The sequence below is a fragment of the Diachasmimorpha longicaudata genome, chromosome 13 (assembly GCF_034640455.1).
Source record: "Diachasmimorpha longicaudata isolate KC_UGA_2023 chromosome 13, iyDiaLong2, whole genome shotgun sequence".
In the NCBI taxonomy this organism is placed as follows: domain Eukaryota; kingdom Metazoa; phylum Arthropoda; class Insecta; order Hymenoptera; family Braconidae; genus Diachasmimorpha; species Diachasmimorpha longicaudata.
In genome coordinates, this window is record NC_087237.1 from 3,979,343 (window position 1) to 3,998,692 (window position 19,350).

Genomic DNA, 19,350 nt, shown 5'->3' on the forward strand with positions numbered 1-19,350 from the left:
TGAATTACGTTAACTAATTTTGCACAATTGGAATGCCGATATCTATTCTGAATTGCGATTCGTCCCAGACTTTTTACTCGGTCACTGACTGTGAATTCATGAATTATTCAGGGAAATTTTATGAATTCTGAAATTATGCAATCAATATCCTTCATTTTTTTTTCACAGCGATAGCAATGAGAGAATGTAAATTATGGAAATGATGCATTTTCGGATAATTACAGGAATACAATCCTCGCGCCGAATTTTTCATGGCCCTATTAACGAATAAAAAAGGCATAAATCCAGTCCACTTGAATATTCAGAATAAACTCCATTAATCTACCAATTGTTTTTAATTGCCAATGGGGAATAAGAGAAATGCTGCGGGGAAGCGTTGGAAGGAGATCTCCGTCGTCAATTTGGGTTTTATGGCCCCCCTGGCTACGGTCAATTGTTACGTCGAGATGAATTGAATAGCAGAATAAGGACAAAAAAAAAACCTATGCCAACGGCACTCTGTCGATCAAAACAAAAGCCCCAGGCGTTCCGAAATTGCTCTCAATTAATCATTGACCAATATTTATCATTCGATACGAAGCGATAAGTGTCTGTTCCAACAGTCACTCTTATCTCAATTGTTTAATTAAAAATGTGAAAAGTTTCTGGTATCGAATCGTGAAAATTTAGATAAGGGAATAAAACCTTTACGAAATACGCATTCCGTGGCCGATGAATAGAGAGAATCTTATCTATTGTCTGTGAAACAAAAGAGAAAAAAAAAATACGAGGAGAGGGTTATCAGTTGTTTCTGAGAGATCCCATTTTAACCCAGTTGGCAAACTTTGTGAATTCTATTTTACGAGGAAGATGACACCATTTATGAGTTTGCTGATTGCTGTTTGCGTCGCTATAACTTTCCGAAGAATGAAGTAGAGTCTCAAGATGATGGACAATTCAATGAACATATCTGAACATGTTTATTTGATTTTCCGAGTTCATGGCAATTTTTTAAAAACAGAAGTCAATAAACTAATGTAGCTATCCTAATTTATTTGACAAATTTCAAATGAAACGGCGATTAAATAATTCATGAAATTCCGAAAATTCATGAACTCGTTCCACTTACATCAAATCGATTCTGAATTACCCGAATTCTCCAAATTCCATTATTCATTCATAAATAGAAACAACATTCTATTATCACAACATTCTCCGCCTAATCGTTACTGTCTGTTGGTTTAAAATAATTTAATGAGTTTTGTCATGCTTTATCGTACGACCTACGACCTAGATAACACATTGCCTATCAGCACTGTTTTTCCATCGTCGTATGATAGTCCTATCGTCTCGTACACGTATTACGTCTTGAATTGAAGCAAGAATATTTTTATCACACTTGAAAATTTCCGTCTCTAATTTCAATCAGTCGCTGTGTGACGACACGTGAAGACATTTCTGTTTTTGTAACTCCCCCTCCCACGCCCCATTCCGCTCTGTTATTTCGTTCGAAATTATATCTGTCAATGGAAATGCAATAAATGAAAACAATACACGATTAACGCACTCGAGGGGTTAGCAGTCTTGCTTGCTTGTTTCCTCTTTGTTCGGCATTTGAATACCTAATTCATAACTATGGAATGAGCATTGAAGCACATGAGAGGGGGGACGGGGGGATATATAAAGAAGGCCAGTCTGTTGCTTGCATAAAACATATCGATTTCCTACCCATCGATCCAGTCCAACGTGAGACCCAGTTTTACGGGTAGAGGGAATTCTTATTATTGTCTGAAGTCAAGGGAAACCAATTTCTTCGAAAGAGACGCGGAGAAGAGATGTTTCGTGCTGTTGAAACAGAGGTATCTCGGCTATTTTTATTACAAGAGAGAAAGATGTTGCGGGATCTTGAGAGGTTTGTGAATATTCCACTTGAATTGGTTGGAAAATGACAGGTTTCTGGTATTTTACCGCATTCAACGATAATTTCCATTGAATTTCAAAACGTCTATTGAAGATTTACAGCTTTACCGAATTATTCATTATTTTTACAGGAAGATCAACTCCACCGGTGGTGGAAAATTGAATGGACTTTTCCCAGTTATAATTACGAAAAAAATACACAATTTTCATTGAATATTTTTCTCTCCCCATTAAATCTTGAAATTGTGTAAAAGTTTTGATGTCATAACGCGGTCGCTCCACTCGACAGTCCACAAAATACTCTCTGCATTGAGATTATCATTGAGTTTCACTCGACCGATTCATCAAAACCAAACACGATTCGTTGACTCCCGCATAATCATCATCCGAACTCTCTGGCCGGGTTATCAATTCCCCCCCTTCACCCAACTGAGTTACGCAATTGAAACGATTCCCTGTAATCTCCCTAGATGATCCCCCCAAGATAGATAATGGATTTGAAAATGACCTGTCTTCAAAGAGACACAGAAAAAAAATATCGGACCTGTTTAAAGAGCGGTTGTATCTCAAGGACAGCTGTGGACGGCAGCTGAAGTGAAGCTGTGCACACAATGAAACGAGGTTTTTGGATGTGTGACGGTAGTTCCCCACGGGTGTCTGCTCACCCCCCTCCCCCTACCACCATCCGAACCCCACGGCGAAAGGTTACCCTCGAGGGGGGGGGGGGAATGGCACAGTGACGTGACGCATTCCAGAGAAGAGGGTGGTTTCACGTGTTTCTCGTTCTTTATCCCCTCCTCTTCTCCCTAATACCGTAGGATCATTTTTCGGATGCTGGGTACCTGCTGCCAGATGTCGTCAAAACGTCTCCAATGTTGGAAAAATTGTGAATGATGGTCCCCAGTGGGATATCCAGTCTCTGAGCTACTTGAATTGCGCAAGTCTAGCTTTCTTCTGATCTAGAGTTTGCGGTGTTTTATCTTTCCTTGGGTTTATGGCTCAAGTACCGCTGTTTTATCGGTGTCCCATGGCAACTGAGCGATGGAGAATCATTTTCAAGATGAGAGTGGATTGATTGAAACGAAGTTGTGATGAGAAAAGATTGAAAGAGATGGTTGTGAAGGGAAATTTCGAAATGAGTTCGAACGAAAATTGTGATTTCCAGGGAAAAAAACGAAGATGAACTTCGCTGATGAGTGATTAAATTATTAGGAAAAATTTAATAAAAAAAAACTCTGAAAGACAATTGTTCAGGTAACAATATTCTCCACCGAGGAGAATTGGCAAAAAATCGAAATTCTCCCCATGTTTCATCCCCGACCTTTCGGGTTGGGATCGATGGGTAAGAGAGCGTGCCAAGAATAGCAAAATCGATGCCATCCTGTTGGTTATATGCGATTTGAAAATCAAATTAGATTATTGGCGCTTCCTGTCTCCAAACGTTATTCTGTGGAACGGGATGCCATGGCAAATATTAATATCACCGTAATACCTTCACTCATGTCACATTGTAATCACGATAATGACGGAAGATGATGGTAGGATAGAGTAGTATGAGGAAAAAAGAAGGACAGTGAAAGAAAAAAAAGTGTTTCAGGAACTCAACAACCGTTCAACGAATGGGAAAAGTAGTCACGTCGTCATGCCTCCGAGACAATGGTTGAGGCCATCATTGTCCGTTGGTTTTTCAACGACGAGGATAGTAAAACATCTGGTCTGGTCTGGTTATCCTGTGCACAAACTGCATACGTACGATGAAATCAAGCCGGAACGATCGGTCGTGCCAGCACGGATCGGGTGACCTCGATGATTTCGCTAAATTTATGATACAGAATATGTGGATTACGGGGAGAAAGGGAAACGAATGTGCACGTGAATCATCGGGGAGTTCTTCGATAGGAGGTCAGGATCACCACCGATTCCCGGGAGAGCTGTGATTTCCATTTTTTTTTCTCATCTCATTAACCAATTTAACGCCAATTAAGAACGAAACGTTGACTCATTTTTCCACTCCAATGTTTCTAAGATGAGCTCATAGTCACTTCCAGCTTATTATAACTCCAAACAAATTTGTTTTGAAATTCAAATGATTGGAATTCTCAATTTTGGGAATTTGAAAGGAACTTGAGATCGAATAGTCCCTAGAGTTTTCATTGACCCTTGAACTTTCATTTAACATCAAACTGCTGAGAAAGTCGTTACGTAACAACCAAATTATTATTGAATACCAATAATTCTCGACATCGATCTGAGTACAGATTCTCAAAAATCATGGGCCAGTTCCAGAAAATCAAAATCACGTCCCTGAAAATCACATCTCCCTACCCTCCCCGAAGGATCGAAAGGAAGATGAACGAAGAGTAGCAAAAGCGCCCGGGAATTGATGAAAAGGATCCAAATAAGGTCTGGCTGCACAAAGAAAGAGGAAATACTGGATCTCCCTGTCTGTCCTACCACATGCATATGCCCCTGAGCTGGTACCGAGATACCAATGATCCTGTATTAGTGATTTTTGTACTCACACATACCTCCGTGGCTGTTCACCGTTGGTGAGTGGAGTGAAAAAAAAAAAAAGGGGGTCGGATCCAAGACTGCAGGCAAGCTGCTGCACGACAAGAAACACGATTCTACCCACAATGCTGTGGTATAAACGAGCGAGAAAGAAAACAACAGTGAAGAAGAAATAATCGTTTGGTGCAAGATGGAGGGCGGTGGGTATAAAACCGGTTCGACAGGTTCAGCTCCCATTTACCTGACCATGTACCGCCTGCCCACGTTCTGGTTTATGTATTATGCAGTCTCACTCTTGTATGTGTAACGCATAACTACGCAGCATATCCGGCCAACAGTTTGAGGTGTCTGTGTATTTGTGAAAACAAGGAATAAAGAGAAGCGGAAGATTCTGGGACTGGGTAAAAATTGCATAAAAGAAAAACGAGATTAATGTGTATGCGGCTGGGGAGTCACTCCGCTGGTTCTACAATTATTCAACTTGTTTATTTATTTTTTTTTCCTCCAACGTCTTTCAGGGCTTTGTCGATGCATATTCGGGCATCTCGGAATGCCAGCATTGACGTGAATGTGTCTACGTTGGGCACTTAAAACCAGAATGGATCAAGGACAGCAGGTGGTCTGGATTTCTGCCTTTATTTGAGTTGTTTGAGGGTTTAATCGTGATGATGATGAGGATTAATAGGCCTTTGCTGACCTTGAAATTTGGCTCGCAGGTCAATGACGAGAAGGATATTAAAGTTTTTTTTTAAGGAGAAATAGCGTGAACAGTTTTATTCAAATATTTTTCTCTAGTTTTAACTGGTGTGGGTTTTACGTGAATGAAGCATTTATTTAATGAGATGCTATACAACTACTTTCGAGAATTGAAATGAAAATTGATTGATTGACAATTTTGACGACTAAAAATCTCAACTCGATTTTCTCGGAGAAAGCTGGGAGATTTATGAGGGCATTATCGACATGCGCTTGGGATTATAAATTCCCTTTGATAGACAGGAATTAATCTTCTCGTGGGGCGATGCTCGTCATATTGAATGAGAATATTTTCTTATTCCTGGAAGAACGATTTTCATCGCCCTCTTGAAGAGCTGTTCAATACAGTGAGCGTTGGGTGTTAAAATGAATCCAAAGTGATTCGTGAAAAAGCAGAGGCGGCAGTAATATCTCTGACGATTCAAACTCATGAGACTGCACAACAATGGGCTTTTCGAGAATAAAAAAAAAAAAAACAAGGAGTCAGCAAAACATGAAAACCCCCTCCTCCTCACCCCTTTCGCGGCGCAACGCTGGTGGGAATTTCAGTCTCTCAATTCTTTAGAGAGTCATGAAGATGGTTACCGGTCACGCCATGCGCAAACGACCATCGGGTACTCAGCAGAGGAGTTGTTGGGGCAACGATTGGGTTTATGTTGTGTACGGTGAAAACAAGGGGGAATAAATTTTCCGTGAATAACCGAAACGCCAAGGCCCGCATGCGGGATACAAATTAATCGTTTCCTGGTTCGTTGGTATGAGGGGAGGTTTACAATACTGTTGAGGCGAGTAATCGAGAATTTTTTAATGAAGGGATAATTAGTTGTGATAGAACATTTAGAGTGAACCTGAATTGAAACATTCAGCTGCAGCTGTGCGTCGAATTAAAAAAAATCCTTACAACTCAATTGATCGACTGGATTTGTTCATCGAAAACTGGTGAGCATTCTGCTGATGACGCACTTCCCTGGAACTTACCCCTCAGCCACAAAGAAACCGAATTTCAATTTCGTAGCGAGGAATTATGTAATCACCATTTCAATGAATTTTCCGATGAAAGGAAAAAAAAACTCTAGTGATAGCATTTCATAATCCAACTGTCAAGTTGTATTATCTTATTTGAATATGAATAATTCCATAACTTGAAAAATTAAACTTTCAAGAGGAAGTTAAACTGAGGCAATTGGAAAAGTTCCTCGATTTTTCGATAAATTTCCAACAATGTAATTGCATCAATCGGAGAGATTTATTCATCGGGAAGTGATGAGGCTTCTGCTGATGACGCACTTCGCTAGAAGCCACCCCTCAACATCAAAGAAACCAAATTTCAAGTCCACCACGAGAAATGATTTAATCAGCATTTCAAAGAATTTTTCAATGAGAGAAAAAAAATCCCCAGTGATTAAAATTTCATAATCTCGTAAAATTGGATTATGGAATTGTCGATTCAGTACCTTCGCTCGTGGCTTTTCAGAATTTAGTCGCGATGAAATAGAATTGGAGAGGACAGAGGAGGAAAAACGATCGTGATGGTAAAATGGCCACAGAGCTATAATTCGCACATGTGCCACCCATGGGTAGTTGCGCGTAGGTTGATATTTACGGCTCATGTAGTACATGGTGTGGCCCCCGGGAGCTACCACGGAGGATGGACGACCCGTAAACCAAACGCAGGTCATCCTCCAGCGCTGAAATTCTGATTATCAAATTAATTAGTCACCGCTCGACGATAAAAAAAATCTAAAATTGCCTTTTGTGATTTGATTCAACACCACAAATATTTTATCATCAACAGCGAATGGGATAAAGATCGCAGCATGTGGGTCAAGTCATTTGAATCACCTTCCACACGGATTCCTCGAGTTTATTAGTTTGATATCGATGATCACCGTCTCCATGATTAACAGGGAGGACACACCAGGGTGTTATGACATCGTTATCCTCTACGTCCTACCCATTCCTCAAAATTACACGTACACGTCTGTTCGACAAATTAATTGTATAAAGAATTGTGCGCTTGAGAGGGTGTGTTTGCACGACCCCACAAGCGCATAGTTTGTTTTTTTTTTCACCTTGTACCTATATTTTTCATGAATTTTTCGTACCAACTTCTTTTACAGGCGTTTCCCCGGAGAAGAATTTTTACGACGAAGGTAAAACGAAATGGCTCCATAAACCCTCGCAATTTCACCTCTTCACAATTTCAAGGATAAAGTATTAGAAAAAATTGTATCTCATGAAACGAATGATGAGAAACACACACTGTTAGGATATTACTTCGGCAAATTCAAAGTGAAAATGTTAATGACAAGTCATTTGAAAATTTAAGTTCAATTATTCCATGAAAATCAATAAAAATCAGGTAAAGTTTAACTGGAATGCAGTTGAAAAAATTCAGTTTAAAAATTTCGAAAAAATAAAATTGATGATCGGAATGATTGAGGTATTTCTCTTCACCCTAAATAGCTGATCCCCGAGTGGAGTTGGCCCTCTAGAGTAATAAACACATGTTTCCCCGGGAAATTGACATCAACCTATTGTAACTCCGATGAGTTGTTGGCGGCAATTGCCAAAAAAATGACAAGATTCAACGGAAATATTCTCCTAGTGGACGTACTAAAACTACATAAACGTTGTCTTTACACTATATGTATAATCTATTTATAAATGAATTTACGAGGCAAGCCAAGACGCCTCACTGGTTATAAATACAACGTCCGCATGTATATGACTGGGGGGGCTTCACGTGCAAGACACGTTCACCTGGCTTGTCTTGTCAAATTCTCTTGACTCACGCCCGTATAAACCCCCACACGCACGTCCACCGAAACACATAAAATATTGAACCTGTTGGAAAGAGACATTGACGAATCAAAGATGGAAAAGTCCAGTTATATATGAATTTTTTCTACTCCATTACTTTCTCAATAAATATGAGAAATTTTAAACTGAAATTTTCCAATTCCGGTAAATTTTCAAGAAGAATATCAATACAAATTATTTTGGGATTAATTGAACTAAAATATACGATTTCTTCAGTATAAATTGACGAAAACAAAGTGCAATTTCATGAATTTCTCTGGAAAAATGAAAACTTTCTTCACAAAATTGTCTCGTCACTCTATAAAATCACCTAAGTTTCACATTCCGTAGGCAATTAACCTAAATATTCCGTATTCAATTAAAAAATATTCCGTAGCAAAGGGATAAAACCATTTCAAGTCAATTTGGAGTTGGTCAATTTTCACTGAGTGATTCTAAATCGGCTGTAAATTGCAAAAAATCATTAAAATCTTTTGTACAGCTCTCAATTCGATCTGCAAATAAGTTAATCATCACGATGTCGTTATCTCTCTCTCTCTCTCTCTCATTAATTCGACGAAATTGAAGCCATTTTACCACGTCACTGTGTAAAAAATGGGAGAGAAAATCTAAAAATTCCTCTGCAAAAATTTCCAGAATTTTTCACCTGAAAATTCGTCCACAAATCGCCAACGGAGCATGATACAGCGGATGACTAGGCACTAATTCTGATCTCCAATCTTTCACAACATAAAAGCATGACCTAATCTACTCCGAACATTTCCCACTTTCAATTCGCTCAGCTAATTCCCCTCTCCCCTTCCAGAAAAACTAAACGAAAGTACATGACGTACTCGTGCAGGTGTATTCTTCAACATTCTACATTTCCCTCCCCCCACTCCTCCCCCAGCGGCGACGGAAAATTTTTGCATCGAGCAAAGACGGTTTACGGAATTAATTCGAGAGAATGAAAAAAAATATTCTCTTGGCACCTGTCGACCACCTGGCTCCCGGAGAATGCTGGTGGTAATTTTAAAAAATCGAATGACGAAACCGATGTGTTAAATCAACAGAAAGAAACGAACAAGAAAATAACTCTTATCATCACGTGTTGTTCAATATTTACACAGTGGACTCTAGAAAACCGCGATAACGATAACCCGATTGCGGAAGTCGATTGGTGAGAAAAAAATTGAAAAAAAAAAACCATCGGTACAGAGGTTAAATTCCAAACAGTGGATAAATAATTAAATGCTATTATTCCCTGAAACTAACCCAGTTTGGCCGATTAATGCCCCATGAGAGTTGGCCCAGAGGTCACCAGTTGACACTTGTCCATCACTGTGACACTGCCACGAGCAACTCAGAGAGTACGTGAAATGCATAACGAGGTGGCGATTATTTTCTCCTCCCCCTGGGAATAGCCCCCCACACGATCAATGGAAAACTCACCGAGAGCCGGAGGAAATGGTTTGGAATAGTATTAGTGGTATTACTTGTGACTATCCGGTCCAGTTCCATTCTATGGACATGACGCGAGTGATAAAGCTTCGTTTCTCTGGGTATACCGATAACAATCTTGAAATTTTTATAAAGCACCAGTTAACACGGAATTTCCATTTACATTGTTGGAAATACATTGAAATTTCTTGGTCTGATTGGTTGGTATTTTTAAGAAGCGATTAATTCAACGCGACGAATAAAAAATTATTGTTTCAATGGGATTCTCAAGTTTTTGAGGAACAGAACGATGGATTCTTCTCTCTCAGGTTAAACTTGATTATTAGAGGTCAAATTGCCGAGGATTATTCACCGATTGGACATTCAAGAATTAATTTATGTGAATTTTCATTAGCGTCAGTGGAATCGAAGATCTGAACTTTAATTTTTCCTACCGGTCCTCCACATACCCCACGAAAACGAATAATCATCAATCAATGATTCGAATTCCCCCACGTTTTCGAGTTCCATTGACCTTGAGCTGCGCCCCTCCCCTATATTTTTTCGTCGAGTGAATGAATTATGAATTACAAGGGAGATTGCGAATGAGAAACAATGGAAGAACAAAATAATTTCAGGTCATCGTTTGAAGACATGTCTCGTCGGTATATACCATCGTGGACAATAATCAAACGGAAACGAGGAACGAGTCTCCACACGCAGCTGGCGCCCGGAAACAACACCCATTCACTCGTTTCAAACTACGTCCATACACGTTAAATGTGAACGTACTTGCACAAATACACGAACAAGAGGTGGGTGGAGAGGGGGGTAAAAAAAAAAGTATTACACATGACCAAGTCTCGAGACGTTTCCCCTATTCTCAAATGGACGTATATGTATATGGTGTTTAATGTATACAGGGTGTCGAGCAGGTAGGGGCGAACTCTAAACAGGCATGTTTTGGGGGTGATTCTGAGCAGAAAAGTCCTTTTCTACTTTTCGATCGGACTCACCCCTGCAGAGATATGGGGGTGAAAAGAACGGCCAATGGGGCGCGAGCATTGCGCGGCTCTCCGTCCGTGTGCCGCGGGTAAGCAGTGTGCGTGCTTCCCCTTCTCCTCGGGCGGACGTTCCATTCCGCTAGTGAGTAAGAGAGAGACAGGGGGAAAGATATTTCATGACAATCCTTTCAGGGGGGGGGGCGCTAGGATGATTAAAAACCGATTATTATTTACCTTAGTATTATTTATTAAAAGACAACATTCTGAAAACCGCGGGCATCCCCCTTGGCGTTCCAAAGCTAATTATTTAAATGTTAATTATCTCATTATGCAATAGCCTTACAGTGTTTTGTCAAGAGATCTTTTTTATTGTAAATTTAATTTACAACAAGAAAGGTCTCTTGACAAAATGCTGTAAAAGAGCCTATTATCGAGATAATTAATGATAAACAATCGCGGGGAAATTTCAGAGGGGATAGCTCGCGATTTTCGCGGAATCTGGAGCAATAACCGCGTTATCTTGATTATCACGTAAACAAATGGATTTACGGCCTTTTGTCACAAGACATTTTTTGCAGAGAATAAAATTATCTACAATAAATGTCTCCTGGTGGAATCCCGTAAATCCATTTGTTTATTGAATAATTGGATTTGAATTTTAAACAATAATCCGCGATTAATTATCAAATTAAGACATCTACGCGATTTTTCGATAAGATCATTAATGTTTAAAATTGCATTTCTGGCAAAAAAGCCGTCTTGACAAAATGTTGTAAACCCATTTGTTTACAAGATAATTGGCAAAACGGGTTTTTTGTTGGAAAAATTCGGAAAATCGTGGGCATCCCCCTTGGCGTTCCAAAGCTAATTATTTAAATGTTAATTATCTCATTATGCAATAGCCTTACAGTGTTTTGTCAAGAGATCTTTTTTATTGTAAATTTAATTTACAACAAGAAAGGTCTCTTGACAAAATGCTGTAAAAGAGCCTATTATCGAGATAATTAATGATAAACAATCGCGGGGAAATTTCAGAGGGGATAGCTCGCGATTTTCGCGGAATCTGGAGCAATAACCGCGTTATCTTGATTATCACGTAAACAAATGGATTTACGGCCTTTTGTCACAAGACATTTTTTGCAGAGAATAAAATTATCTACAATAAATGTCTCCTGGTGGAATCCCGTAAATCCATTTGTTTATTGAATAATTGGATTTGAATTTTAAACAATAATCCGCGATTAATTATCAAATTAAGACATCTACGCGATTTTTCGATAAGATCATTAATGTTTAAAATTGCATTTCTGGCAAAAAAGCCGTCTTGACAAAATGTTGTAAACCCATTTGTTTACAAGATAATTGGCAAAACGGGTTTTTTGTTGGAAAAATTCGGAAAATCGTGGGCATCCCCCTTGGCGTTCCAAAGCTAATTATTTAAATGTTAATTATCTCATTATGCAATAGCCTTACAGTGTTTTGTCAAGAGATCTTTTTTATTGTAAATTTAATTTACAACAAGAAAGGTCTCTTGACAAAATGCTGTAAGGCTATTGCATAATGAGATAATTAACATTTAAATAATTAGCTTTGGAACGCCAAGGGGGATGCCCACGATTTTCCGAATTTTTCCAACAAAAAACCCGTTTTGCCAATTATCTTGTAAACAAATGGGTTTACAACATTTTGTCAAGACGGCTTTTTTGCCAGAAATGCAATTTTAAACATTAATGATCTTATCGAAAAATCGCGTAGATGTCTTAATTTGATAATTAATCGCGGATTATTGTTTAAAATTCAAATCCAATTATTCAATAAACAAATGGATTTACGGGATTCCACCAGGAGACATTTATTGTAGATAATTTTATTCTCTGCAAAAAATGTCTTGTGACAAAAGGCCGTAAATCCATTTGTTTACGTGATAATCAAGATAACGCGGTTATTGCTCCAGATTCCGCGAAAATCGCGAGCTATCCCCTCTGAAATTTCCCCGCGATTGTTTATCATTAATTATCTCGATAATAGGCTCTTTTACAGCATTTTGTCAAGAGACCTTTCTTGTTGTAAATTAAATTTACAATAAAAAAGATCTCTTGACAAAACACTGTAAGGCTATTGCATAATGAGATAATTAACATTTAAATAATTAGCTTTGGAACGCCAAGGGGGATGCCCGCGGTTTTCAGAATGTTGTCTTTTAATAAATAATACTAAGGTAAATAATAATCGGTTTTTAATCATCCTAGCGCCCACCCCCCCCCCCTGAAAGGATTATCATGAAATATCTTTCCCCCTGTCTCTCTCTTACTCACTAGCGGAATGGAACGTCCGCCCGAGGAGAAGGGGAAGCACGCACACTGCTTACCCGCGGCACACGGACGGAGAGCCGCGCAATGCTCGCGCCCCATTGGCCGTTGTTTTCACCCCCATATCTCTGCAGGGGTGAGTCCGATCGAAAAGTAGAAAAGGACTTTTCTGCTCAGAATCACCCCCAAAACATGCCTGTTTAGAGTTCGCCCCTACCTGCTCGACACCCTGTATACGTCATGTATTCACATATGTGCGGCCATTTTATAGCACTTATTCACATGCGAAACACGAAGAAAGCGCCTAGGGGACTCTGACAGTCACGCGATAGTCATTTTTACACAATTTCTTATTTATAAGTCTCTCCTTTTATTGAACAAAGGAAAGTGCAATGGCGCTGCACTACTCTTCAACTAGGTGATTTGGGTATTTAATTTTCTCAAAGTAGAAGTTGAGTTATGTGAACTTGTGAGAAGTACTCAGTTTGTATAATTAACGAGGGAAGGAAGTTGAATAAAGTTGTGATGAGAGTGCAATTTCAAGTCATGTTATTTTAGCATGAAAAAACATGCATTCTTGGAGATTTTCAAAGTATTATAATTTAACTGAAAATGAAAAATTCCTTGAAAACTTCCTGAATTCTTAATCGAGTAATGGACGTACTTTGCTACCGTATATTTATGTTTTTATTAACCAATCAAGTTCCTTGAAAGTGCATCTTTCCATGACTGGGGAATTTGGAAATGTATTGAATTTTCCCCTAAAATCTAAAACTCCATAATACTATTTTCATTTCAACCTCGGCCCGAGACTACTGTGACCTCGAAAATTGAGTAAATTGAATTATCCGAGATTGATCGCAACTTCTGACACGGCTTGAGAATCTATCTAGATATAAGTAAAAGTAAATAGACTCACCGTAACATTCTCTCATGTCGATCCCTCTCGAGTAGCTCTTCAGGAGTTGGTTGGCCAGGTGCCAACAGCGAATGCGACAATGATGGATATCTGGGTGGCCTCCAGAGCATTTCACTCCCAGCAGCTGGATGATGATGCCCAGCAGGGCTCTGATATCCCAATGGTGTTGTACTAGGTGGTGCTGTTACAGTTTGTCCAGTACTACTAGTACCACTAGCAGCAGTACTACTAGACGGATGTGCCATCATCAATGAAGTATGTTGTACACTGTGTACGTGCCAAATACGTGCTGGTAGTGCTGAATTAACAGTCGATGGTACAGCAGTCTCTTCTGCACTCAATGCTGAACTACGACTGCCACTTCTCTCGTCACCAGATCCAGCACTTCTTAATGAGCTTATCCCACTGTCCGAGCCACTGTCACCATATGCACCACTTCTACCGGTAATTGGTGTAATCCCGATGACACCACATGGCCCCCCAGGTACACCAATAGCACCGGCCTCCACCTCCATGAGATGGCTGCCGGCATCGTCGCCAATGCGCGATGAATTCAACGATTGCGATGAACCTTTATCACTTACATCAATGAGGCCCGATGTCAGGACGTGCTGATTATGTGGACTAGCACGATGATGATGAATCACCGGACTACCAGTTGTATATCTACCAGGATGATATGGCTGTAGATGATGCTGTGGATAATGATGGCCAGACACGTTTGATGATGGTGGTGGTTTATTTAATCTCTCAGCTAGTATCACTGGGCTCTCGTTGTGCCGGTTACGTTCCTGCTCTTCATGGAGCAGGCTGCGACGCCCCGGCACACCGTTCACGGGACTAAGTCTATCCAGCACGGAGCCGTCCTGCTTGCCAGACTCGTTCAACTCTACCTCACTCTTCTCAACACCCTTGCACTTCTCAATCACCTCTTGTTTATTTGTTTCTTCAACCACTGATGAATGTTCAGGCTGATCAGGTGATGTTTTATCCTCTACTGATTTACCGATTTCTCCATTCAGTACTATCTCGTGCTTTGGCTCAACGTCTATCACCAAATTACCACCAGTATCTTCTGCCTCTGCAGGTGGTGGCTCTGGCTCTCTGTCTCGCTCACGTGATTCACTGTCCTCCTCTACCTCAACGCTCGAATGTCTTACGTCAACGATTTTATCTTCATCCTCTTTGTCCAATGGTTCACCTGCAACTTGCTTACTCTCGTTTGATTCTTTACTGTCTGACCTCAATTTTCGAGTGCTTGTCTTCAGACGCTTGACAAGGGGATCTGTACGCTCTTGATAATGCTCGTTGTCCTCGATATCCTCCTCCGATCCTTCCTCATCGATCTCCTCTTCTGATGTTCTTGTATCTAATCTCTCCTCTTTATCTTTCACACCGATATGATCGTCATCATCAGCTCTATCTTTATCAAACTTAACTGGTGTTCTTCTACTTCGAACTGATCTACGTGAATTGCTCTCGTTACTCTTTATACCGGTTGGACGTTTCCGCAATTTACCAGCACTACCTGATGCGTTGTTAGTCTCTTCGAGTACCGGTCTTGGGGTACGATTGCCAGGTTTACCAGTCGTTGGGCCCTTATTCTCTCTGTCTTCTTTTGATGATTCTTCGACCTTGTCACGTACTGTACCCTCACTCACTCGTCCACGACGATTGTTATTCCTCGCTGTGACTTTTTCTGTAACAGAGGAGATAAAAATGTTAAGATAAAATTATATTTTCACTTGTAAGCAATCTTAAGTATAGTTTAGCCGGAGGATGCGCGTGGTTGGAGATTCAGCCGAGCGAAAAAAGACAGCAACTTGGGGGGGAGGGGGCGCGAAAGGGAGGAAAATAACTGGTGGATTTATTGCTTAGGATTTACTGTTATTATCTTGAGGGAGCCGGTTTCTTACTTGCTCACTTCCTCCTCGAGTCATTCTCTATTTCATTTTTTTGTGCCTATTTTTCCATCTCTAAAAGCTTTTGCAGTTGCAAAGGTATAAGTCAGGGTTTCCGTATTGTTTTTCCTTTTACAATGCAGTCGTACAGCATAGGCCGAGAGACGAAGTGTCAGTGGAGGGAATAGAGGAATTGTTTAATTCTCACAGACATTAACAAACGCTCGAATATTTGGAATATTTTAAAGTTGGAATTTTGAAAAATTCCGATGAGATTATAGTCATTGGAAAATAATTTACTTCTCTCAGCATGGGGAGAATATTTGGTGGTTTTGGACGGGTTCTTTTGAGCTGATGCGGATCTTTAAATTCTGGGGGGAATGCCTCGTACCCTTTTCGTCGTGTACAATAGAAGCGCTCGATATTTATTGAGCTGGCATTGACCCGTTCCAGCCTCCCTTTTTGCAGACATTTTTACGAGGGTGGGAAAAGAATCTGCAGTGGGGTGACTCCCTTTCACTGTTCCACATCTCTTATGTCACCCTCAGTATGGGGCAGCACAGTGTTTCACTTTTACAAGTATCCAAATGCATTTGGATATTTCTTGTGAAGAATGTGGCTCTGCAGTCTTTGTCCGGTAATGTCATAAATACGTTTTTTTTTTAATTTGGACATTCCTCGAAGGGAGTAAAATGGGGGAAACCAGGTAAAAAGATGTCGAGCAGTCTTGGAGACCTTGAGGGCTCTGGCGAGAGAGTTCAGAGCATCATAAAAATACAATAGCGACTCGCAGCTGTGCCCTGGGGCCTTCAGACGTTGGCCAACAGTGTATAGCCTCTCGAGTGCGCATTTTTTTTTTTCATTTGTCTGATCAAACCCGATGATTCTAGAAATACTTTCGATGAACGAAATCCATGAGTTTCGCAGAATAAAGGACGATTCTTTGAGATTCACTATCAACATTTACTGCACAATTTACTATTGTTTATTAATTGCTAAACTTCTTACTTTTACTTCATCAGAAAAAAATTAAAATTTAATTTAAGGGAACAAAACGATTGAATTTTTAATTTGAACGCAAGATTAATAAAATTATAAAGAAGTTCCTCAATCTATTTACAATATCAATATTCAAAAGGGGTGAAACGGATGTTGATTTCCCTCATCGTTTTTCGTACTGTATCTGAAAAAACACCAGTACGATAAAATCTAATGGATCCAGGTGTCTTCAAGCAGGAGCTCTCAGCGCAATTGCGATAAATTATTTATCCTGAACCCAGTGTATTCTCTCACTTGGATATTTGCCAAAGAATCTATCAATCTTTCAACTCTCTCTTATTGTTCCTTCGCTCCCCCTTGCACTCGATTCCATCGGATTGCCTTTTTTTTTTTCAACATGCGGAACAAGGCACTTGGTCTTGCCCCCTCGAGAGATTGTGAGCTATCGCCTTTAACGGCCGCTCGATCGATTGAGGGAGCCCTCGCGGGAATTGGTGGAGAGATGGGAAGGGGCAGAACTGTGGAAAAAAGTTCAACTCGAAATCTCATGTTACTCTTCCTGTTGGCGAGGGTTAGGGTCGTGTCCGGAGTTTTTTTTTTCTTTCTCTCCAGTATCGACTTTGAATCTCCTTGTTCACTGATTATTCTGTCGTGTCATCTGCAGTGATATTTTCAACGACTGTTTTACATGAAAAAACATTACCAGCGATCGTTTCATTGGAATTGCATTTAATTCCGTCATTAAAAAATTGTGATTTATCTAGCGATCGATAAATAAATCGTATAATAAAATCATTCCAATATCTCCGAAAATTTGAGGCTCAATGAACGCTCCGATGTTCGACTACAAAAATCAAATAAATTTTCACCGGTGAAAAATAGTCGAATCACTCGTCTTGACATCATTAATCCCACTTATCATCGAATTCAATGCATCGACAGAATTCAATCGGATCGTTTTAAACACCTTGCGATAGATTGACAAGTGGGCGAGTGAGGATTGCGATCCCACTACAGTGCAAGCCGATGACGATGGTAGAAGTTAAAGTTTTAATGAAACGAGTCGAGTCCGGTCGAGGATATAACCGGTTCCATGGGTTCTTGCCCCTACCCCTCTCACGCTTTTTCACACATACACTAGTTCTTTTTTTTTACCCTCGTTGTTTTTTTTTTCAGGGAGCCTTGTACCACCGGGTCAGGAGTAACAGAATTCTAAAACTATCACACTTTAAGATATTTTTTTTTTTCGTCAAAGTTTTCCGTCCCTTTAAATTGAATGAACCAGTGAATCTGGGGGAGAGGGGAGGTGGGGGAATTCTCAGAGTCTGCGTGGTTGTGAAATGACCCCCGGTGAGTCACGATCGATTCCGAGAGGGTGTTCGTGGGTGGGGAAGTCGTCAAGTATATACGCGTCGTTTGATTCCACTTCCTGTCGTGAGTTGTCATATTTCCGCATTTTCAGACGATAATGGGGGAAATTTCCATCATTTTCATTGATATTTCATGCAAAAGTAGCAAAATGTGTCTCAATACTCAACATTTTCCATAGACAATATAAAAAAAATATTCAACGAAGGTAGAAAATTTATCGGTGAATGACGAAACTATTATACACAACTCCATAAAGAATTTGTTGAACTCGGCCCAAACATATTCGATAGTTTTTGCTCTAATATCCATAATTTCATTGTGATTACACTTAATGTATTTTTACAATACCATAATAGTAGAGATATTTCCGATACTGATATTACCATCCATTTACTCAACGGCATGTACACAACGTCGGAATAATTCATTACACGCGACCAATTCAACGGGGTGAATCGTGACGATTGAATGGTCAGTGACCGGATGTGACGCAGTTGGCTGCTAGTCGAGATAGCAGTTCGCGATAATTACTCGCGTGTTTACGACCGATAAAGCCCTCACTCACATAGTTTTAATGTCATGTACATGGATCAAGCTGTATTACTAGAATGCGGTGTGTATGACTGTTGGAGGAAGCGATTAGTGAAAATTAATGGCCAGTTTTCTCACTATTTTGGGGCTTTCTGCTCTGCATTGTGCACATTTCCGGCGTAATTTTCAATGTTCTGATGAAATTTGTGAACACTGATGGGAAAATTTTCTAACGCGATAGTTTTTTACCCTTTCACAGAATTGCCAGTTGCAATCCGATAGTAAATATTTCTATTTACTCCGAAAACTTTGAATAATTTGAAAGATTCTCGTCCCTCGGGAAATAGTGTTCAACTATTGCATTTCACTTACAGCAGCACATCGAGTATCTGTCGAGGAAGAGAACAAAAAATAATATGAAACCTCGTGGAAAGGAGAGAAGATACATGCGGAATTGCGAAATTGGAACTCGCATGATTGCATTCACCTTCCTGCACGACGTTACGCAAAGACACTATGGAGGGGTGAGGAGCGCTGAGAGACTGAAGGTGAGGATATCGGCATCATCAATCACTGCGTGAGAGTGTAAAAGAGACATTTGCAAGGATGTATTAGTGGTTTCCCACGATTCTCTTCCTTGAGTCCCTATTTTCAGCAGGAAAAATAATATTGCGGATAAACAGTACAACTACGCTGATTATATATTACCCCTTGAATTTCAATCGACTGTAATACAAAAGCAGAATTTTTTCCTCAATTTTTTTTACTATAATAATATGCGTTTCTAGTAAATAACGACACCAATGCGACCGAAAATGGAGACAGAAAGAAAATTGGATGTCTGAATCAAGATAAAAAATAATGAGTGTCTATTGGTTTGGAAAAAATTGCCAGTAAATTCATGAGAA

General features: G+C 39.9%; 1 protein-coding gene across 3 annotated transcripts in view; it reads right to left on the bottom strand.

Moving 5' to 3' along the window:
- LOC135168598 (probable JmjC domain-containing histone demethylation protein 2C) overlaps positions 1–19,350 on the bottom strand; it is a 97,723-nt gene that overhangs the window by 31,372 nt on the left and 47,001 nt on the right. For all 3 annotated transcript variants that reach the window (XM_064132970.1, XM_064132969.1, XM_064132968.1), the window contains exon 8: positions 13,641–15,339. In XM_064132970.1, coding sequence (XP_063989040.1) covers positions 13,641–15,339 — 1,699 coding nt within the window. The remainder of the gene's footprint in view (positions 1–13,640; positions 15,340–19,350) is intronic.